Source organism: Echiichthys vipera (genome assembly GCF_963691815.1).
Source record: "Echiichthys vipera genome assembly, chromosome: 10".
In the NCBI taxonomy this organism is placed as follows: domain Eukaryota; kingdom Metazoa; phylum Chordata; class Actinopteri; order Perciformes; family Trachinidae; genus Echiichthys; species Echiichthys vipera.
Window position 1 is genome coordinate 20,064,838 of NC_139835.1, and position 25,030 is coordinate 20,089,867.

General features: G+C 40.3%; 1 protein-coding gene across 1 annotated transcript; it reads right to left on the reverse strand.

The window, feature by feature from the left end:
* Positions 1-1,649: 1,649 nt before the first annotated feature.
* On the reverse strand, positions 1,650-23,006 carry LOC310953047 (rho GTPase-activating protein 6; the record flags this gene model as incomplete). Its single annotated transcript, XM_083921943.1, has 13 exons — positions 1,650-2,215; positions 2,292-2,366; positions 2,803-3,035; positions 3,181-3,278; positions 4,098-4,277; positions 5,802-5,950; positions 6,094-6,244; positions 6,537-6,592; positions 6,790-6,985; positions 7,179-7,441; positions 8,763-8,834; positions 9,457-9,616; positions 22,860-23,006. 13 exons carry the CDS (start codon positions 23,004-23,006, stop codon positions 1,650-1,652), a joined length of 2,346 nt encoding a protein of 781 aa, XP_083778069.1.
* Between the last annotated feature and the right edge of the window lie 2,024 nt (positions 23,007-25,030).

A 25,030-nucleotide genomic window follows, 5' to 3' on the forward strand; every position in this document is an offset into this window, starting at 1 on the left:
AGACATCCTGTTCTGTCTTTTTGGTCTCGTCAGAATGGGATTGTGTGGTGGCCAAATGCAGCTTGGCTCACACAGCTGTGGAAACAGATATGGCCTAGAAAGTCTAACCACTAGTCTTTGTGCTGAGGAAATCCCCAGGCATTGCTTAACAAAGGACAAGTTTATTATCAAGGTAAGGACGTTTATTGTCACAGCATAATGAGATTACTTACTTTATAACACAAATTTATAATGCAATTTATTAAGTTACACAATTTCAATAATCTCAATAATTTTCATCACGGTAAGGCAACTAAACAGACTGCAGTATCCTCAAATATACATTCCCAGATTTTTATATACTATCTGTAATCTGTAACAGACTCCAATGGTCGCCATCTCCTGCATAATTGCATACTTATTGTGGGGACTTCTTGTAATTAAAGTACTTTGAAAGTGTATTTAGTGGCAAATGTAACTGTTATTGTCTCAGATCAGATCTCTTATTTTCACTCAGTTAAAGCAAGAAAATGTATTCAAGCAATACAAGAAATTAGATCTTTACAAACATATAAAAAGCCATCATCCACACATTAAATCACCACCATCACTATCATGATGGGAAAAGATGTCTAATGAGAACTGATCAAATAGCTGTTCAATGCGTAATGAGTTGTTAAAAACCCACTTTATTCCCACTATTTACAAGGATTACAGTTTGAGAAGGCAAGGAAAGAGAAACCCATTCCCTGGTATTATGCTGCCCTCTTGTGGCCAGTTCAGCCGTGTTTCACTGTTTTGTAAAGTATTTCAAATCCATGCTGATTTCTAGTGGAAAGGGTCTAATTTGATTGTTACCATGTGCCAGAAAACACAGCTCCTTATAGCAGTTCAATATGCACCCTTCTTACCTTAACATTCATATTTTACATTAGAAGATGTGGCCAATTTTAAAGAGTATCGACACAAAGATATAGGTCATCACATAATAGGCAAGGATTACAAGTACTGGCAACAACAAATCCTGTATCAATTAATTTCAATGTACATAAAGCAATTTATGCAATTACCATCCAAAAGGTGCAAAGATTAATATGTAATAGTGTTATTACATACATATGTATATGGGTGGTACTATGAACATTGTGTGCAGCATTTCTACAAGAAAGTAGATTATTTGGAGCCTGTAACAAAACTCAATGTTACAGCAGCTATAGTACATATCAAGGTACTACACATTTAAAGCAATATTACAATATAAACATCTATATTTTTACATTCAGTATTGAACAAATGACAACAGATAAAAAAACAAACTACAAAACAATAATGGAGAAAAACGACATATTATGATGATGATGATGATGATGATGATGAAGCCCTTTATTTGTCACTAGTCACAAGTACCAGCGAAATTGCAGCGCCATATCATGTTTACATGCACAACAAAATTGACTATACAGCTAAAAAACCCTGCAAAATAACAACACATCTAAGATGGTGGTTGGTGTTCCGTCAGTTTATCAAGAGACTGATGGACCTGTACTGCATTTACGAACAGACAGAAGCATTTCAGCGTCTGATGATGTGCAGGAGAATGGCCCCTTTCTCTTATTGTTATCGTCAGTATAGTTCAACCTATGAGGAGTTCAACATAGTCAAACGGTGCATCACACCAAGGTTTCAGGTAGGGCGTCTGCATTGTCTTTTGACAGTATATGCCATATATGCCACCGCTCCGCCTGCCAGTTTGGTGTACCAGGTCCCTTTTCTTGTACAGGCCCAGAGGCATCTGCAGTATCTACAGTCTGGGGGGCAAAGCTTTGCTGGGACTGCTGTGGAGTTTGGTGGTCAGACGGATACGGAAAGAGGGAAGGTGTGGAGTAAGAAATATGGGTCTCCCTCAGCTTTCCAGAGCAGTGAAGGGGAGACAAACCATCCGTCCTGACCTTTAGTAATGAACATGCGGGGTGTCCTGTCCTTTCTGCTAAGTTGTGTGAGCTGAGGGCTCCTGATAGGCCGCTCAATCCCTGATGTAATGATGATTGAGGTTGCCTCGGTCCTCTCTGGTCATGAGGACCACTGCTGCTGCGAGTCACCGGGGGGTGTGGCCTGATCTCCAGCCCGCCCAATGAGGTTTGTGTTGGTCTGACAGGCAGCTTGTTGTTACCTTGGTGATTGCTCAGCCCCTCTGAAGATCCATATGACTCACATTCCGACACATCTCCGAGGGAGCCTGGGAAAAACCATTCATTAACATCCAGCATTTATTACATATCTTAAAAAGCAACATACACAGAGGATTTTATTACCATTAATTTGATGGCCAGTAAACTCCTTGCTGAACAGTTCATGCCAGGTGTCCCAGAATCGATCAGTTGAGGCCTCTAACAGGAACAAAACCATCAAGAGGATTACTTGCTTTGGATTTTAGCAATTATTATATGGATATAAAATCAATCCCGCTCAATTTTGACATGGTTAGTCCGGCTCTGTCTAAAGGTAACACAATCTGCGAATGTTTGTAAATTAATGTGCTGCATGTACATACATATACAATTGCTCTATATATTATACATATGTATTATAAACATTTTTTGGGACAGTCAGGCTTCCCCTTGTTTTCAATCTTTATGCTAAGCTAAGATAAGCTAAGTGGCTGCTGCTGCATCCAGCTACTGTAAGAGAGCTGTGTCAATCTTCATATCTAAATGTCAGCAAGAAAGTGAAGTATTTATCCAAATGTCCAACTATTCCTTTAAATGATATCTTGTTAAACATGTTATGCCAGTATAAGTATATATTGCAATTCATTTAGTTCACCTTTATCCATAGAAAATGTAGGAGAAGTGTTGCCAGATCCGTCTTTAGAATGGCTGCAGAGTTTGTACTGCCCAGAAAGTCTTGGGATCATGTTTGAGAGTTGATCTGACAGGACAGGAGAGTTGTTGTCATAGGGAGAGACCTCTCCACTAGATGCTTTGATGGAGTCATTGGATAAACATCTCTCTGTCAGAGAGAAGGACTCTCCTGCTCTAAGAAGGCCTGGCTCGCTGCTGGAACTGAAGAACACACAGTAAAGAGTTTAGATATAGTGAATGTCACTAGGGGGCGCACTGCATTCTTCAGTTTGATCATTTGGAGGCTTGGACAGAGGGACAACACACACAAACACACTGAGACAATAGGGTGGAAACTCACGAGTGCTGAGAGGCCTTCCTACGCAGTAAGTAATCCACAACATCAGGATCAGTTTCTTGCACACTCATCAGCACCTCATTCTGCAGGTCAGCAGGGACCTGGAAGAATTAAAACCCAGTTCAAAAGTGCATAACATTAATCTCACTGTGCCTCAATAATTAATCACACTTTAAATTAACCAAATAATCCTGCAGCGTATACACATTTGCACTGCATACAAATAGCAGCATTATCATCAGAGCAGATTTTTTTTCTTAAAGTTTATCCCATTCGGTGAATTGCTCTTTCACACCAACAGTTTTATGTCCCCAGCATTCACATAGTGTCTATGATGCAATGAGCTACAGAGACAACATGTTGTTTTTATGGTATAAGGCAAAAATAATTAACAACACTACGACTAATGACGCAGGGCAATTGTCTGATGGACTGTTTTTGCCCTCTGGGTTCCCTAACAGATCATTTTCAGATACTCCAATTAAGTGAATCTGCACTTAAGTTTCTGGCAAAAAGCAGAAAACACGATGCAGATGAGGATCTTGCTCCCAATCATTGTCTATAAACAAAACAGATGCTAGAATGACACTTAATATCCTTTCCAGTGAGGCTTCTCATTTGCTTTGCAATAAAAAGAGTCTTCGATTCACTTAATTTCACAAGATTCAGGGGAGAAAAACTAATTCCATGATATTCTCTTGGACTGTGACACTACTGTGTTTTATAGGTGACTGTAAAAGCTTAGTCTTTCTCAGAACCTATAAAGTTAATGCTTACATTTCATTAGGTGGCTGCACCCTATTAAGTGGGAGAATCGCTCCTAAAAGAAGACCTGGGTGAGATCTTGAGATTGTTTGATAAAGCCCAGGACTGTCTTAAACTGTTTAAATTCCTTTTGGTTTGCAGTGAGAAAGGCTTACCATAAATAGCTTATCATATGTATCGATCATCCTTTGGAGCACACCGATGATGGCTGTGCTCTCCTCTGCACGGGCAAAACTCTGGACAGTAAACTCTTTGTCTGAGTTTTTTTGCTTGTGTAAGAGGTTGGGTCCAAAGATGGTTGCTAAATTGAGTGATGTCATCTTGTTTCCTGTGACCTAAACAAAACAGAGGACAGATTTTATTTGTCTAGACAACATTGAAAGTGTTACCTTGAAAGTGTCAGAAAAACCCTATCGATGGGAATTACGGCCCTTTGAAGGGAGCTGGATCCGTTACTTTCAGAGAAAAAAAAAGGGATAGGGGTTATGCTTATCTGTGAAATAATCACTATAATGAAGGGAAAGATTTTGATCAGATTCCAACTTAGACATCCCCATTTTGCATGTGTGTTTGTTACTAAAACCTTAAATAATGTAAACAACGTAACAAGCTATACACATGTGACTTCCTTGTTACTGCCTAAGTTACCCGTGTAACATACAAAAGTCGCACCATTTTTGGTTCTTAATGTTTGTGACTGACATCACTAAACCCTTCTACGATCATTTTTAACCAATAATTTTCAGTTTAATCAAAAACTAATCTGATGCAGCAGCTTTGCTAGCACACCATTCACATCGCAGCCACATTTTTATATGTGACCAATAATTGACCCCTGCAATTACAAGAAATGTTTTCAAGACAGAAATTAGTTATATGGAAGTTAACAACAGAGCTAAATTACTTCAGATTTTATTTTTTATTTTCCTGTGTGTAACCCTAGCTTACACACAGGAACTAAAACTCTTACACGCAAAACGTAATTATGGTATTAAAAGTATTTTATTGTCACCCAGGAAATGTCAGCAATGTGCTCACCTAACATAGCCCTGCCACCATGAATAGGCTGCCTTTGCCTTCTTTTGATCAAAGAGACCTCTTGTTCCCTGAAACAGTATGTACGGTCCAGGACTGAAGCCAAAAATAAATTGGTCTCATATCCCTGGGAAACAATATATCTCTATTGTGACAATAAGTAGATAAAAGTAAGATTAATATGAAAAGGTTAGCATTACAACAAAAATGACTTTTGTGGGGGCCAGACTGGCGTCATGGAGAAAGAAGAAAATACTGGTTTCTGCAGGTGCAAATATGTAGCTGTTATATGAACTGTTTCCCACTATGTCACAATTTACTTACACTTTTTGTTGTTTATGACAGAACACAGTATGATGTATGTGGAAGCTGTGGACACATAGTGTGAGTCAGAGGTAGCATTAGTGTAGTGAGGTGCTTGGTTAGGAATCATTTAATTAAGATAACCACAATGGATCATCATGCATAATGGGCTGCATTTAAGCACATCACTTTCTTCAAATTAGAGGCTGCAGGTGTAACAAACATCTGTCTTACTGCCTTCGAATGGCTGCAGCCATTCATCACAATCACATAAAACATGTAAACTGTTTTATGTTTTTCACTGATGGCTGCTAATTTTTTTAACACATTCGCTGGAAGAATCACATGTTTGAAAATGTGCGACCTCTCAGCCTCTCAGCAAACCTGGTTCATGGCTGTAATTCCACTGCAATGCTAAAACAACACCACCTTTTCTTGAGCAACCTCACGTGTATGAATAAAACAGGTGTTTGCACCAGTTGTAACACTGCTATAAAACCGATCATGTACAGTTTCTCTACCTCATGTCCATCATCGTCCAGGCCGTCTTCAGCATGTGCAGCCACTGTGGACAACAAGCAGAGGAGGCGCTGAAGTGTGTCGCTGTTACACGGAGGAAGCAGAAATATCAGGAGCTGGATAGCACTCTCTTGGTCTGAATAGTCCAGCGCTGCAGGGGGGAAAAAAGGCAATCACAATGACATCAGTTTTTAAAAGAAAAGTCAACACCACGTGACAGAATGTTTTACCGACCACACTAAACACAATCATGGTGATTTGTTGTTATTTCTTGCCCATGTGTGTGCTCCTTACACATTGTGTTGATGAAGGCCGTGTAGAGTTCTCTTGTTAGCAGCGGGTCAGGCATGTCTCTGAGGAACTCTTTCAGCAATGCAGCTACATCATGGACACTGTGCTCCTCACCCAAATACATCTCACATCCTTGGTCAAACTCCTTGCGAAGCTGGAGAAAATATTGTGGCAACACTTTCAGCAAAAATGTTGCTTATAGTTCATACAATTTTGAATGATAATATTATTAATATGTAATATTATCCTAAAAAAAATAAATACTAACACAAAAGCAACACTAGCTCTTTCGACCATAGCTGCGTGTGCTCTCTCTCTCTCTCTCTCTCTCTGGCCATTGAGCCGGGGAGGAGAGGAGGGGCTGATTCTGAATGTGTTTACTAACAGTAAACAGCATTACATATTATACCTTTTAGTAGAGGTGTGTTAAAGCATAAACATTGTACCTGACGAACTCTCTTCTTTGAACTCCCAACACGGAAAATTCCAACCGTCTGTAGGCCTGTAAGCAAAAATGAAGATTCTCTTTTAGCGCAAATATTATTTTAATTATTCAGCCTTAAAGACGTTTAAATTATACGATTCACATGTTTAGGAACTACATTTGTTACTTCCACAGAGATGAGCTGGACATTTTTGTCTAGCATATATTTGCACTATTCCTATATAGTTCTACTTTTGAACTTTGAGTGTGTGTACCGTATTTTTCCAGGTGTTGGCAGCAGAGATCCACTACCCTGGGCACCTGCCTGTAAATAGGGTTAAGGCTGAGCTTTTTGTCATGGCGCTTCTTCCTGTTGCCAGCTGCCTCTACTGGCAGAGAGAGCTGAAGGGCCTCCAAGAGCCGAGACTGGCTATCATCAAGATCTGTGATGCAATCCACAGATACTCCACCCTGTCAAGCAGATGGACAACAACCATACAGTGACTGTTGTGAAAAAATGCGGTGCAATCATTAAATGGCTACCCACTGAGTGAATATCCAAAAAGGTCACACATTCCCAGAGAAATCTAGTGTGCAAGTGTTAATAGACAGATTTCATGTCGCTCTTCAACCGTGTGTCAGGTTTATCGACAGAAAAGCCTACCCTCCTGCGTGTCCGTGGGTCTGTGTCTGGTGTGCTGAGCAAAGGTGATTCATTAGGGGTCTCAGAGGAGGAGCTGAGGGATGAGTTGCTGCTGGAGAGCTCCTTGTTGCCCCTTTTGAAGCTGGAGTTGAAGTGGAGGAAGGATAGCATCAATTCAGAAGGGTCACTGTGCTCCCCCCGGGGGGGCTCGTGCCGCTGCTTGTGTGCGCGGTCGTTGGATATGACCTGTGACAGCGGTATGCCAAACGCCTGGGGCATAGTCTCTGTGTGAGGGGGAGGGGGAAGACAGGGAGACTTAAAGTTCATCTTGTTGGCTCCAAGTCAACTAGGAGATGTTGAAGTAGATTTATGATGTGTCACTCATCTCAGCATATAATATAATATAACCTTTGGAGCTTGCATTTTTATGTACAAAGCGCCTTGAACTGTCTTATGTTTGCATTCATCTTTATATTCAACCTTAGTCTTTTAAAATGTCCCATGTTGTAAAGAGTGAGATTTCCATGTCTTTTTTTATTATAAATCAGCTGTCATTGCTAGATTCAGACTAACGCAGTTGTCATCTTCATGCCCCAGCACCAACTTTATGCAAGTAGCAAGTGTACTTGCACCCATTGGTGTGTTGGTCTTAAAAAGAGTTGTGGTCAGGCGCAGTGCAGGCCCATGGCTACCATGAGGAAGCAGAACGGTTGCACCATTGACGAACAAAAACCTGACCTAAAGTATATCAAATATATTACGATTGAAAGGACACATTATTCAGATAGTAAGGCTAGTGAGGCACAGACTGCAGTTATATCTGTGGCCTGTGGTTAATTTGCTGCGCCTTAAATGCACTTGCACCATGAACTTTAGTGTGAGTATGAGTTTGAGTATGCACAATAGGTTGTCTAAAAGGGCCCAATGTGTTCTTTATACCATACAAGCACAACCCAAAATAAAAGTATGAACCTGAAAACTAGCATAATTGATGTGTGCTGCTCAAAATAAATATGACGAGAAATGCCTAGAACTGTGTTCTGCAGTCCACACTGAATATTCAGAATCCGAGAGCACATACTTTCTGAAGTGCCTTTGTAAACAAAAGGGGAAAAGAGGAAAGAGGGGGCTGGCCGTGCTGGTGGATAGGCTGTAATGAATGAGCCACCACTTAAGATTGTTTTTGTTATTTCCCTCGACTGCCCGGCTGACAGAGAACATCACTTTGCTGCCAGATTGTTGCAGCGGGCGGGGCAGTGTGGTGGTTGAAGATCACAGCTTCCTCTGAGACTTCTTCACTGTACTGTAGATTCTGATCAGTCAGTGCTTCACGAGTATAAACAGCTGTGAATGTCTGCTTCAGTGAGTCTATACAGCTTCAGCCAAAAGGATCAAAGAGTATCTTTTCAGGTGTCAAAGGCTGACTAGAGGAGAAACTGGAGGAAAATACACTGACAGCCCTAAAAAAACTGTTTACTGGTTTAGAAAGACTAACAATAATATAACTGAGTTTGCTAGAAATTCTTATCTAAGGATCGTTTTCAAGGGAGAGCACTAACATTCCCCCTACAATATGGAGTGTGTATCCAGTGCATCCCACATTACCTTTGTCTTTGCTCTTTTCTTTCGAAAATGAATCCAACTTCCGCCTAAGTAACTTCTTGTGCTTGTGGCCATCTGAAGAGAGGCAGAGGTGTCTTGTTAAAAAAAGAACTCAGGTCATTATGCCCCTGCTCTTGCTTGCCCCACTTGATATTCTGAGGCTCATTTCCCAAATGTTACACGCAGATGCTGACAAACTGCTCATAGATAATAAAGATAATGACTTAGAGTTTGACTCCTAATTCATAACCCCTTAACTTTATTGTCCTAGACAGTAACATCAAATATTTCAAACATGTATTTCATTTGATTGCCATTTGTGTTAGACATGAACTAGGGGTGTCACAACTTCAATTCTTAAAACCTATTAAAAATAATCTAAAATCTAATCTAAAAATAATCCCCTAATCTGACTAATGTATAGAATAAGATGAGACTACAAAGACATACAAATAACTATAAAACCAGAATAAAAACGATATACTAAAATAACCCCATAAAAAACAGGGTTCTGCGATTACACAGCCCCATTATATGATGTACCATGAAATCAATTAAGTCGCAAGAAACAAAAACACATTGCTGCATTTCAGAATATGGCGTGGAAAAATTTTGCTTAGGACAGAAGAGCAACTTGGTGTATAAGGAAGGGGGCCAATAGCGGAGTGTGTGTGTGTGTGTGTATGTGTTTTAATACATTTAGGGATGGTGATGTGGCAGTCCAGATCGCGATCCCGAAGCAATCTCCTGAAGGCCACATTCTGGAGACGAACCCTTTCCAACTCTGAGAGGCTTTGCAGAGAGACGGGCTTCAGGCCAACGCTACGTCCTGACACGCTGTTCCAGGTGAAGTCACCCTGAGGTCACACAAATGACAATACGCTCAGTTTGTATGAACTGACAACATGACAACATTAATCACCTGCTGTTCCCCCATTTCAAAAACTGAGAGCTAGCACCGTGAAGACAGTTTGTTTTCAGATATATCTAAATTCTTGATGTTACTAAGATTATTTTTTTTTTCTGTTTGTAGTAGCAAGGACTGTGAGTTCTTCACATTAGTAACACTGTCTTGCAGTTTTTTGTGTCCAAGAATGGGCCAGTTGTCTTACCCAAGAAAAAAGTATGAATACTGATTATGAGGATTGACTTACAAGTAGCAAAAACATACTTATAAATAATGCAAAAACACTTTACCATAAGCTCCTTACATCTTAATTCTGACTGATAAAATTTGGGTGCACACTCCACTGATTTATGAATAATTTATCATCAATCTAAATTAAAAAAAATAATATATATATATATATATATATATATACAGAAATACTTCACTAGAAAACATTGCTACAGATGAGCCATTCTGAAGATTTAGTACTGTGGTAATGACGAGGCAAATAATCTGATCTGAAATCCTCAACCTTTGAGCATCTCCATGCTGGAGATTACAGTGCTTTGATCCAGTACGGACAAGCCAATCATATGAGCCATGTTCCAAAGAAGCTTAGTAAGTCATTATCGGGATAAGGCTTACACTAAAGTGGCTCACTCCCATTAAATGAGAATTAGGACTGTGCTACAGTAGCATACTATTTTCTGGTACACATACAGTATGATAAAGTACAGTATAAAAATGCACAGAGAGCGTGATATGACCGTATATGTACTATATGTGTATTTAGGAGCCAATCAGCAGGACTGTCAGCAGGAGATTAAATCCTGCACAAAACCTGATTTAGGATCAGTCAGTTTGCTGGAACAACTGAGTAATCAAGGAGTCAGACAGGGACTAGCTAGAAAATAAAGTGACAAGTAATAAAGGGCTACATATATTGTATAGATAAGTTTGCTGTCAGTGTTTTCCAACAAATATTGAGACTGAATTCCTGACACTGAAACTCTTATTTCACCACTTCAGCACAGAACAACACAAGGAGACTTGTGATGATAATTGGAAATAAAAAGTATACCCTGTCCTGTTGTCCTTTATTGGACAAATAATAGCTCCCATTATTAGAAATGCAACACTTGGCTTCATCTCTGCTTTATATGTGTGCATATTGTTGGCTATTCATTTACTCTATACTAAAAAAACACATTTCCTATTCTAATTTAAAGACTCACTTCTAATGTTTAGAAATTATTTCTGTTTCTACAGATTTTTATTACAGCTTTGAATAAACCTAAACACTCACAGAAATATACACAGGTCTCATGATATGGCACGGGGTGGTAGGGCACACGCAGTATAAATCTGTATATTATGTTATCCCTTTCTATATTATTTTTTGTTGTATGCCCCGCTTATCAATTCCTTTTATCAATGCATCCGACAGTTGCACTTTGCAAAATAATCATGTCCTGCATATACATTGCTTGAAACTTGCAAACAGGAGTCATGGCAGAGAGGAACCAATGGTCTAAAGTAAGTGTGACAAAAACATTAGCACCACACATGAGGGCGTAGCAGATTTTTCCTTTTTTGAAATACCTGAAAACCTAAATAAAAGAGCAAGATGTACATATTTTCTCATTTCATCTACACTGTGTCCAGGCTCAGATAATAAAAACAGTTGTGTTAATGGTGAAAACATGTGTGGGACTACTTTTTGAAAATTGATCAGGAATCTGACCGATCTGCCTATCTATTCCCATCTCTAGTAATAACAATCATGGTGTGCCACTGTGTTGCAAGTTCAGTGACAAATGCAACCACATGCTATCTACCCATTTGGTCTAGACATTCCTCTTGTGTGACAATATGGGAGTGGAAACTTTCCCCTATCTGATGATGAATGAGTTGGCTTCGCACTGTTTCTCTCTGTCAGTGAAGCAACATTCTCAAATGAAAGCTGCCATACTTTCCTGTGGCATTCAAAGAATCATGTACAGCATTTTGATGCAATAGCCCTTTAGCTATAATTGGTTTGAGTGTATCATGTTCAGACATGACGTTTGAGTGCACAATATTGGAACTCATTCATCCACTGTTTCTTCTGTTTATACTTATTAGTGAATAAGAAAATAAACAAACAAACTTCTATATAATAAGTATACATAATAATCTATTTTTTTTGATTGGCCGATGGCTTTTTCTAACACCGCAATTTATTATATGTTTGTCACAGTTGAAAAAAGTTACACCCAACAGCTGCTTCAGTTGTTAAAGAAGAAGTCAGTGTCATGATGAAGTTACTGTTTCATATTCACAATTAGCTCACGATTACAACGGTCACTGATGAAGCCAGTAACCTTAAAAAGAAAATACCAGACTGGTCCCAGCTGCCTCTCTACAATGTCATCATGAGCCACCTGATAATAACTAACGAACTTTGTGTCAAGGTCTTGTTGAAACGCAACACTTTTGTAAGCGCTCCCTGCAATACAATGGGAGGAAACATGCAAGGTAGTTTATACAATATAGCATGATTGGAAACTCAGATTACACTAATCAACCACACTTGAACTAGATCCAGCGAGGTGATGAATATTCCTCAGCGCTCAGGAAGCCATTCAATGGAGACATAGAGGAAAGAGTTTTCTACTAGACCCCAGCTTCACTCTGAGTTATATAGTAAATTTATCAGATATTTAAAAACTGCACTCGACTGCACTTGACCCATTAGTCGTCTCTTTTTTTTATTATTAGGCTTTTATTCTTTACAACTAAAGTATATGGAAGGGTTGACAAGGCCAAAATAACTTGGGGGTCCTTGAAGGCTTTACAATGACCAGCACTAACAAAAAACTCATTCAATTACTCACATCCTGCTATTCTTAAAATAAGTAAACTATGATTGTGCTCAAATGTACAGAGTACACTCCACACTGTAGATGCAAGGAGTAGTTTGCTTCTTTTCCTTGGCTTTCAAGGTAATGTTATACATCAATTTACAATGTATTGACAAATGGTCCTTGTATGACTGAACTAATGGTAGGCTACTTTCTTGCACAAATGTATTTGCATACTCTCACAAACAATTTTAGAACTGTTCAGCCTCATACTTTAAAATAGCTATATAGCTATAGCTATATGGCCATACAGTCAGTCATATTTTCCTTAAATGAACATTATGGTCCTATATGACATAGCATGAGTAAATTTAAGAAGAGTTTGTACTCAAATAAACAGTACAAAATAAAACAATAAATACAAAGTAAATAAATAAATACAAAAAAAAATGAAATGTAGGCTATGTAATCACATTACCTCAAAAGTATTGCAGTATATCAGCTGTATACATATTTTTCTTATTATTAATCATTTGGACAGACTCAAAATTAATTTAATTAAATGTTTATTTAATTTAATCGAGATTTTTGTATTGAAAATGTAGCTCTGTGGATGTGAAATTGTCCTTGTGGAATTGATAGGCTAGAGGTGTTTTTGTTTTCATAGAAGAGAATTACATATTTTGCGTCCTTTCTTTTAATCAGATGTAAACTATTTGTGATACATTGAGAAACTATCACAGGAAGTCAACAACGTTCACAGTGCCATGTTACCATTACTGAGAAGGGGTAAAGAAAAAAAAAAGCAGCAACTCACAAGATAGGTGTAGATGCGTAGCCCAAGAAGGGGATCCCCCATTACGCAGACGGGTCGCCACTGACAAGGACTCACCCTAAACTCTGTGAGCCACAACTTAATGTCAAAATAACCGAGGGCATTTTACGTCAGACTGAACGTCCGACCTAATTACAGTCCACATGCTCCACAGTCTTGACAGGTCTGTCTGACCGCAGCAGTCAAAAGTGCAACAAGCTCAGCCGCTGAACTGCATCACGGTGACAAACGCAGTCCCATTATGCTGATTAATGGATTGGGAGGGGTTGTTGACGGGTCAGGGCTCCCTGTAAGTGAAGTTAACACAGCCGTCTGACGTGCGCAATTAATCTATTTTAGATTATTTAATTTTTATATCTGCTTAGAAATGAGTGACTCTCGTTTTATACATATTTGTAATGCATACCAAGTTAAATAATATGGGAAAGTAAAAAAATAAATTAAAAAAAGGACGTTTTTACCTGTTGGCGTGCGTTAGGAAACGTTACACACGTACAGATATTTAAGTTTCTATGGTTACACATCACATTCACGTATTCTCAAATCAATGTATCGTCTGGGAGGCTAACTGTAAGCTACTGTTAAGTGTAGCTACTGATAAGTGTAGCCTAAACTTGATCAGCAGCATTGAATCCTTCTTTTTGTCTACGTCCATGATTGAATCACTCTAAATACTACAATACCCATGAGCCTTAGCCACCGTTGCCATGGGAGAACAAGCGGGAACAAGTCACGCGCGCGGTAGAGGTACTTTAGAGGCTACACAAACAAGCGTACAAGTGTAATGTTACTGGTCTAACGTTAGTGTACTGTACTGTAACCTACAACAATTGGGGAAGTAACGTTTATCCAAAAAACACAAGTGAACATATTTCAATTTAGCCGGCTCAATTCTTAGCTTTGGATGTTTCTTAGCACATAAATGCAACTAGCTAGCTAACGTTAGATAACGTGTCTAAACAGGTTCATCCTTAATGTTACCGTACCTCCATTATTTTGGGATGGTGAATGAAAGCTCAAAATTGGTAACAAAACCACGACTATATGCATTAGACATGAATCCAGGTAAGTGGTGAAAAAAACTCCTGTTAGTACACATATTGGATGTCTCATAAGTCTTTATCTGCCTATATTGTTTTTTTAATATGTAGGCTGTATGGTTCAGCTGTCTTGAGAGCATTCCTGGAAAAAATAAGAGTTAATATACCCTGAAATCCACCAGGCAATATTATATTGGCAATGGTTTTACTTACGTAAGCATAACAGTATTAAGTATCAAGGAATGTCAGTCAAGAACTGTATGTTTGAGTTATAGTGTTCTTTAATCCAAAAGAGCACTTAAAAGGGGATTTAACTATAAAATGTCCTGCTCAGTGCACATTTTAGACCTGAGACCCTACTTGCAGCCCCTTGCTCGGATTACACCCATTTGAACTTGGCCTTCATTTTGAGCTAAACTACCAACCTGTAATGTTTCGTGGCTGTAATTTTCACGGTCGTGATGCTATTGTGGTGACAAAAAGCGATAGGCCCTGCACAAACAGGTTACTCAGGTGTCCCTCTCCCCCCCGCGCCCCAGCCCCGTTTGTACTCACACTACCAGGGCCTTGGCCAATGCTTCTTGCTGTCCATACGCCTTCAAGCCGTAACACGTCACACGCATTGATCGCGTGTGTGGCTTTGTTTACAAATCTTTCCATAGACCTCGGAGTTTTTGTGCGTCTTGTCGACTGTTTTTGAATATTTTCATCCGACCAAATCTGCAGTAAACACTCCACCTCCGCACCACACCAACGTGAACCTTTCCCCACCATTGTTGTTGTTGTTAAATGTCCGCGCATGGTCCGTCCTTCTATTTTCTATGTCCGAACAGGCGGACATAACGCTACTGCAGTATGGCTCGTGCGCGTGCACGTGCGCACGCTCGTGCTCGTACATGTGCAAACGGCTCTAGTACCTTTAAGTAGTGTGAGCGCACCCGCTCCGCGCTCAACTGGGGCCAGCTGGGCCGCCACGGCCCGCTTGAAATAGGTGGGCTTTAGCGGAGCCGTTTGCAAATGTACGAGCGCGAGCGTGCGCACGTGTACGCGCACGAGCACGAGCCCTACGGCAGTAGCGTTATGTCCGCCTGTTCGGACATGTAAATAGAAGGACGGACCATGCGCGGACATTTAACAACAACAACAATGGCGGTGAAAGGTTCATGTTGGTGTGATGCGGAGGTGGAGTGTTTACTGCAGATTTGGTCGGATGAAAATATTCAAAAACAGTCGACAAGACGCACAAAAACTGTCTGTGGAAAGATTTGTAAACAAAGCCACACACACGCGATCAATGCGTGTGACGTGTTACGGCTTGAAGGCGTATGGACAGCAAGAAGCATTGGCCGAGGCCCTGGTAGTGTGAGTACAAACGGGGCTGGGGCGCGGGGGGGAGAGGGAGGGGGGACAAGTACCCTAAAGTCCGGGTCTCGGTCCGGGAGGATAGTGTGAGCGCGCCCTTACAGCGTGCTCACACTGTCCTTTTGGCCGCGGCCAAAACCGGTTTTTCAGCTAAAGTCTAGTACCTTTAAGTAGTGTGAGCGCACCCGCTCCGCGCTCAACTGGGGCCAGCTGGGCCGCCACGGCCCGCTTGAAAGAGGTGGGCTTTAGCGGAGCCGTTTGCACATGTACGAGCACGAGCGTGCGCACGTGCACGCGCACGAGCACAAGCACGAGCCCTACGGCAGTAGCGTTCTGTCCGCCTGTTCGGACATGTAAATAGAAGGACGGACCATGCGCGGACATTTAACAACAACAACAATGGTGGTGAAAGGTTCACGTTGTGTTTACTGCAGATTTGGTCGGATGAAAATATTCAAAAACAGTCGACAAGACGCACAAAAACTCCGAGGTCTGTGGAAAGATTTGTAAACAAAGCCACACACGCGATCAATGCGTGTGACGTGTTACGGCGTGATGGCGTATGGACAGCAAGAAGTATTGGCCGAGGCCCAGGCAGTGTGAGTACAAACGGGGCTGGGGCGCGGGGGGGAGAGGGAGGGGGGACAAGTACCCTAAAGTCCGGGTCTCGGTCCGGGAGGATAGTGTGATCACGCCCTTAGAGCCAGGAGAAACCTTAAAACATGCCGGGCAGTGGCCATCAGGAGCACGATTGGACACCCCTGGTTTATATTGTTTACACCTACATTTTTTCCTGCTGTGATATAACACAAATGTCTTCTGTGTAAAAAAAACAACAACAACTAATCACCAAAAAGTACCAAAAGGCCTTTTTCATTGAAGACATTTTGACATTGTTACAGTAGGATGCAACATATGTAAATTCCTTTTAGGTACTTCAGTTCAGAGGGTCCGGTTACTGGTCATTGACAGGCGCAAGATGTCAATTAAGCCTGCAGTCCTGAGAAGAGGTCTAATCAGGCAAAACAAGTGAAAACACTTGTGCAGGTGGGCGGTGGCTTTGTGAGATCTTTAATAGTCAGACAGCAGTGAAAGCAGGGAGGATGACATGCCTCCCTGTGGTTGATGTTTAGAACATGTGTAGCCTGAAAAAAAACCCACACAACAACAACAAAGAACCACCATGAAAACCCAAACCTCCAACCCCCACAAATATACGCACAGAGATACATAAAGACATACACACTCATGCACATACTGTACATAGCCATACGCACAGACATACACACCCACAAACATACAGACACCCACACACATACACTAGCTGTCGCTGAGGAGACATGGCTGGGCACCGAGATCTGAGGTGAGGAAGAAGCTACCTTTGGGCGCCGTGCACACAGAGACGAATCATGGACCATGACTGCAGGGGGCGACGCCACAGGGACCACCCCAGCCCAGGCAGAGAGGAGGCTCCACACCTAGGGGTAGAGCTCCCTAGCCACCCGAGCCAGGGTCGTCCACGGGACAGCACCCCCACGGCTGGACCAGAAACAACTCCCGGTGTGGAAAACCGAGGGGCTAAAACAGTAAAATAAGAAAAAAAGGTATAGAAGCTAAAAACTGAGGCAATAAAAGCAGTAAAAACGGTAAGATTTATAAAATAGACCTAATAAATAAAACAATAAAAAAATCTATAAAACAGGATAGGTTAAAATAAATAATATAAAATAGATTAATAATAAAAAAATGTAAGAAGCATAAAAGGAATTAGAAAGAATTTAACAAGTCAGTTAAAAGCTTGATTAAAAAGGTAGGTCTTGAGCCTCTTTTTAAAAACATTCTCTGCAGCCCTGAGGTTCTCCGGCAGGCTGTTCCACAATCGGGAGACATAATAACTGAATGCCGCCTCCCCGTCTGTTTTAGTTCTTACTTGTGGTATGTTTAAAAGGCCAGCACCGGATGACCTCAGGGTTTGTGAAGGTTGATAGGGTAAAAGTGTTGCAGATAAATAAAAAGGCCCGAGACCTTTAAGACTTTTAAAAACTAGTAAAATAACCTTAAAATCGATCCTAAAGCGCACAGGGAGCAAATGCAGCGACTTAACAACTGGTGTAATGTGATACGTTTTCAGTTTTCTCCAAGCTCTTTCTCCTGCAGGCCGTCTCTCCTCCATGGTGCTCAGAGGAATGCAGATGATGAAGATTACCTCTAAACACTCCAACAGCACAGTTCTCTCAGACTTTTCTTTCTCTGCATCATCAAATTATTCCACACCAACATATGCAAGGAGCCATGGGACACTTCATGGTTTTTCAGTTTGAAATGTTGCAAATATCTCTCCTTTTTTTAACTCACAGCTTTGCTTACATGCCCAAAATCTCAGTGTACACTTAAAGCCACATTTCATCAATGATGTGGAATATATAGCAAATTAAGAAACCCAAATGTGGTTAAGAGAGATTGTGATGCCCATGGACAAGCTGTAGTATATATATAAAAATGCACCAAAATCTTTCAGTCAAATATACATTCAGCCTCCTCTAGCCTGACATAAAAGAAATGAGAATATGTTTAAAATGGCATTTGAAATATGAGGCCAGAAGTCAGTGCTGCTTTATCACAGAATAAAACATAATGTTAACTGTAAGAAAAAAGAAGAACTTACAATTGTGAGTAAGTATTTGCTTGATACAGATTAATGTACACATCCTTGGATGCTGTCGAGCCTTAAACTTTGTCCCAGTGATTAATGTCCTCATTTGGTCACTGCATTACCGCAACAGAATAATGAATGGCTCCCTCTAAAGGCTTTGGGAGTTCCCGCAATTTACTAGCTTCCTAAGAGAAACCGGAGGGTATGGAGATATATTGTATTGTTGCAAAACTGATCTGGGTGTTTAGAGGGACTCACAAAGTTATGACTCTAAAGGGTTGATTATTACTTTAAATGAATGAAGATTACATCAAATACTGCCTGGGTCCTTTCAAAATCACCGTCTTCCATGGACAAGATTTCATGTGGAAAGTTAGGTTTTTACATAATGGATTTAACCAAATAGAAACCAATACCTCACAAGGTCTTCATATCCAGAAGCATGTCCAATAACAGCCCAAAATGAAATGCAAAATCAGCAGACATGAATCCTTAACATGACTGTAACCAATGCTAAGCACTTAAATGGATCAGAGAAGGGATCCACCAGTCATATTAAACAGTAATTGACTTGCAGTGGGACATTCATTCATTCGTACTGTTGTGATATTCTGCAATATGTTGCATATGTACATAGGAGATCAATGCAGATCAAACTTATAGCTGGTTGCTAGGGAAATACCATTAACTTTAATGTACATTTTGTTCATGTTACCTTAAAAGCCAGATTAATTTAATTTACAAAGTTTAAATCAATTGAATGTCCTCTAATAAATATATATTGGTTTTATTTAATGACCTGTTGCGTTGTTTAGTGTGATACACTGAGGAGAACTGGGGGAAAAGTAAAGATGGCCACTTTGCCAGTATAATAACTAAACCCAAGACTGTCATACGCCTTTGCAGTATTTTATGCCAGTACGTTTTGACTGGAGTGGGGACACATACTGCGGACTGGTGGACTGGTGGCTGGAGAGATGCCAATTCATCTCCTGGGCACTACCGAGGTGCTGTTGAGCAAGGCACCGAACCCCCAACTGCTCGGGGCGCCGGTCACTGGCAGCCCCCTCGCTCTAACATCGCTCTAACATCTCTCCTTAATTGCATGTATAGGTCCTGTCTGTGCATGTGTGTGTATCATGAAGAGTGAAAAAATTTAATTTCCCCGTTGCGGGATAAATAAAGTAATTCTTCTTCCTCTTCTTCTTCTTCTTCTTCTTCTTCTAATTGAGATTGAATATGGTTATTCAGCGCAGGTATCTAGCTATCTGGCTGTAAAGTTGTGACTTAACAACCTTTCAAAATACTATTTCCGGGCCCTGGTCTAAGCCTCATATTAATACAATGCCGCATGGGTATGATCCAGTGCGTTGTTTGAGCAGATTTGAGTAAAAACAAAGTCAACGTAATTGTCATTTTACCACCTTCCTATCGAAAGAAAAGGTGTCTCACTGAAGAAAGAACTGATCTTAATTGTTTACGGGTTCGGCTGTTGTTGTCTGTCTGGTTCAACGGAACGTTTGGACCGAGAAATTGTATTTTGAAAGGGTGTTACATCAGATTTAACAGCCGGATTGTGGCTTTGTCTTACCAGAACCTGATCAAATGTCGGTCATTATTCAATGGCATTGATTTAAAGCAATATTGTACCACCTACGTTTACAACTAACCCACTGTTTATTTGTCCTTATATCAGACACAGACTGGATGCCATGGTGCTGCAGTTTCAAGCCAGCAGGTTCAGTTCCATGCCATGCAAACGGACAGTCTCCTGTGGGAAGAAATATTTGCCTGAGGGACCGTAGCCAAGGATCAGGTCATGCTGCTCTACTGTGAGAAATAAGAGTTGAGGCTCTCTTCATGTAAACCAGATGTCTCTGCTTTCCATCTCAGCTCAGACGACTGAGACCCCAAGTGAGTACACCTCTAATAAAGTGCAGTGATATTCAACCTATGGAAAATACAAGGTCACTTGTAACATAGATCAAAAATACCATATTGACACTCCTTTTTAAACAAGGGAAAGGATATGCTTTAAGCCAGGATCATGCTATTATAACTTACCGTTTGGTGATCATCAGTGCTTAGGCTAGATAACAGACCTTGATTAGGATACACTATGGCCAAACACATTGCATTGATGGATTTCCATTGTTTTTTGACTCATCTTTAGCTCGCTGTGGCACCATATATGTCTTGTACATAACCTGTGGTTGCCTTTGCGATAAGCACAATGAAGATACACTAGGTAGACTTAAAGAGACTAAATACAGTAACTAACTTCAAAAGGGAAAGTCTTGCAGAGCAAGTCGGACCGACCTAACTAACGTTGCAACAGTTTGTTAGACATTACTGTCCTTGAATGAACTGCTCTTTGGATATTCGCATACCCAGAAAATGTGACTTTCATTAGGATTTGGAGTGAGTTTTGTATATAGTAAGGCACTTACTTACTGTCAGTTTAAGCCGACAGCATGGTCATGTGAGTCTCAGAGCTCAGGCCTCAACTCAACTGACCGGAGTTCTTTTCAATGGCATGTTGGAGCTTTAGAAAGACAGTAGTAGGGCTGTACCTTCAACAAATACCCCAAAAGGTATAAGTAGTAGTCAAAATAATCAGTGATTAATGAGAATATCTATAACAGCTACATTTTCACAGTGACACACTGAGGTAATCTGCAGCGGAGGTAACATGTTTCATCTTAACAATGCTTGGAAAAAACTACAGTAGGCTTTACTGCAGCTCTCTGCGCATAATAGTGTAGGCAGAACGCAAGCAGTCTCTTAAGTCATAAATCACATTAAATATCCTCTCTGACACAGAGCTGTCTCCAATATGAATCAGCTTCATTCAGATTTACTGTGATTACATTTTTAAGGGGTCTGGCTGTAGGATCTGGGTTCTTGTTGATTACTTTAAGAGAGAACAGATACCTGGTACTCATTACAAGCCTATTATAATGTCAAGTCTGTAATATATTTCCATTATACTCAACAAACACAGTTTCCATGAGGACCAACTTAAGCACAACAGTATTGTGGCAGTACTATGAATCTAAAATAGAGTTATCTTAAATAAAAGAAGAGATTCAAGTGTCCATTGTAATGGGTTTTAATATGCAGTTTCCCTCTTATTCCTGCTAATTCAATTACACAACAAGGAACCTCCTTATGGAGACGAACACCATGGACAGTAATCCTTTTTCATGTGTCCAAGCCCTAATATGCATTAACAACTCACGTGATTGTTTTTTTTTTAATGAACTGTATTGCTTCTGCTACTGCTCATACATTCATCTCTTTTTCTTTTGCATTGTAAACACACTAAAAAAGGACACAGAATTAAAGATAAAAACAGTTTTTTACTAAGGTTGAATGACCATGAAAATGCGTTTTTAGGCTCATTAGGGGTTAAGAGTAATCTTCCTGCTCTAAAGGCTATACTCATATATTCACAATGCTCTCATTCGATAATGGGGCATTCTTTCAATTTCATCATCCTGCTGCTTTTTATGTTTGCACTATTATCAGGCTGGAAGCTTTCCAGCACAGGAAATCATGCAATCAACACAGCTTTTTTCACACTCTTTTTTTCCCCAAACTCCACCTTAAAGTCTGTGAGGAAAATGCATAACAATTTTTTTAGTTCAGTCTGACTAGACACTTGCCAAATGTGACAATGTTTTCCAGTCACACCTCTTTCAACATCAGCAAGTTGGCACAAGCAAAGCCTACTGCTGACATAATTTCACCAAAAGGAATGAGTTGAATCACTTCTGTTGTCCAGTGACGTGACTACAGAGCTATATGGCATCAGTTCCACACATAAAGTGTATTTGTCATAGACTAGTCACGGGCTTAGTGATGTTGCAATAATTGGGAAAAAAACGATTCCCTTTTTTTTTTATTTCCTGTTTGAGAAAATCAAATAACAATCACATGTTTCAGCAAAGTTTCAACATGTCTTCAATTAAGATCAAAGGGCAATCACAACCATGTACTTGGCTACATCATCCTTCAGGGAATTCCAGCCACTTCCGGGATCTAGATGCAGTATTTGTAAAACGAGCGCAAGTTCTGTTTTCTGTTGAGCTTTTATTCGTGCAAATACTGTAGTACGTAATGTATTCAATTGGAAAATAAAACAGCATTTCAGAAGTGATTATTTTTAATAAATATACTAAGTAAGTAGTCTAAGTTTCTGAATGAGACCTTGAGTTTTAGGACACTTTAAATTTATGGGGGAAAAAAAACGTTTTGCTTTAATTCCACTTATCAGAATCATCAAAATCATGACACTAATAACTTCTACAACTCGTATCATCACTGCCAGGTAAAAATCTCTCTACCAAACATCAGGACGCAGGTCGACAAGTCCAGACATCTCTGGTAACACTGCGCTCCTGTCTGATATTTCAGCCAATCAAATGCGACAACAACTACAATCACCTGCACCGGGACGCTCTCGGGTCACTAACCTTATGCGACGACTCCTCAGCTTCGGTACCATAATGTCTCATCAACGCCGGGTCCAAGCTCCTGGTCTGCCGCAGTCTCCGCTTGGAAATAATCTTGGGGCTTAGTGAGCATGAGAAAACGCTGCTTAACAATCCTTGCGCGGACATATCTCCTATAGCTGGTCAACTTGTGATTAAAGGGATGTGTAAAAGAGATTCATATCTCTGCTACGAGTCCATACGGAACGAAGGCGCAGCACCGTTTGACAGCAGCGGCAGGTCCCCGGCGCAGCGCGTCACCATATTATGAAATCCGCGCCCGAAGTCCCTGATCACCTCCTCCGCCTCCCACATAGGTCTGACTCAGTGCTTCCTCCTCCCACGATCTTAATAACGACAAAATGAATGTTAATTCCCGCAACCCCCCCAAACAAACAAACAATAAAGCGTGCATCGGGACGTTAGGGCAAAAACTGTTTATTTATGTGGCACATTGTTAGTCCCGCAGTTCAGTTAAATGGTTAATTACTGTAAGCCTATTATGCACAAAGGTAATTCAGTTTTCAAATATGACTCTGTAGTTTATTAAAAACACACACTAACAATGACCCATTAAGAACAAGTTAAATATTCTAGTTTACAGCAGAGTATTTATTTATTTAAATATAGCCACTCATAACTGACACTCCTTTTATACACAAAACAATACATCGCAAACTAGATTTTAAATCTGAATAATATATACTGTTCCATATTTAGCCTATCCAAGTCACTAATTAAACAGTTAAATTAACAGACATCAAAAATGAAACAATCTAAAGAGTTGATGTTGTAAAGATGCATGTGGTTTCTAGGACACTCACTTCACTGTATGTGTGTAATGCTGCTGCATTTTGTTATCTGGTTATATGAGATTATCACTTTCCGTTTCAGGCAGCTTTGATGTGATGTTAATATATGGCAGTTGTTGCATCTGGATTTCTAGAATAGCACTTTCAGAAACCAGAATACATCAAACAAACATCAGCTAAAACGATCAAATTTAACCTTTAGATTATTTTAACTTAGCTTAAACTTTCATAGACAGAAACACTGTACAGACTTTGCCCAAATCCACAGTCCTCTCTTGACCACACATTTTTTCTTCACCGTAAAGCAGTTGAGATACTTGGCATGTAGTGCCTCTGGGACACATATTTCCTGTGGGAGCCCTGGGGAAGGGACCTGTGTGATAACATGACATGTGAACCAGCACTGTATGCCCACGATAAGGATTCATCAGATACCAGAGTCTACCAAACAGACAGGGGAAGTGGTGATAAGAGGGCGGCTTTGCGTTTGATCCACTTTTTTGGTGATGGTGAGGTTTTGGGAAAGACTCCCAGCAGATTCTCATCAGACTTCCCGTTATGTCATTTCTCAGTGGCATAAGTGCAGCCTAGAGAGCACACATCCACTAACCATGTTAAGGATGTCAGAATAAATGTAGGTATGCGCTTTACCTTGCAAAATAGTATTTGGTTTGGTTTTAGATATATTTGCATTTATAGTTCTAATGGAAAGCTAAAAAGTAATGAGCTTTTGTTAAATGCAATTCATATTTCTGAACGTAATGAACTCCTGAACAACTTTCCAAGAGGCACTCTGCTGTAAATTGCAAATTTAACAGTAGGAATATAATAGCAGTGCAATGTGCAGCCTGCTGGCAGGCCGGCTGCATTGCTGTTAAGATTGATGTCTCACTGCAACTATATGGGTTTCTAGGGATAGATATGGGAGGTAATTTTTGCTGGTGATTCATAAGCTCCATACTCTAGTGCCATTCGATTTTGAGGGGGCTATTTGATGAAAGCAAAACAGCTTCTGTTGGAGTACTTGAATTACCGTGTAGACTTCTCTATGTGAGGCTAAGACCTGTGATGAGAATATGATGACTAGTGTCTGTCTACAGCAGTGCCATCAGGTGGAAATAGTCTTGAGGGGGGAATAATATGAATATAACATATTAAAAATAATTGAACATCTTTGCGGGGGTGGCTGTGCTTAGAATCCCCCCCCCCCCTCCTAATTATAAGCACTGCTAATTTTGTGAGTCAGCATGGCATAAGCTAAGAGAAAGTATCCTCCTTTTGTGGAAAACCAACCACCAGACAACAGGCCACTAGATGGCGGTAGTACACCCGCATTGTTTC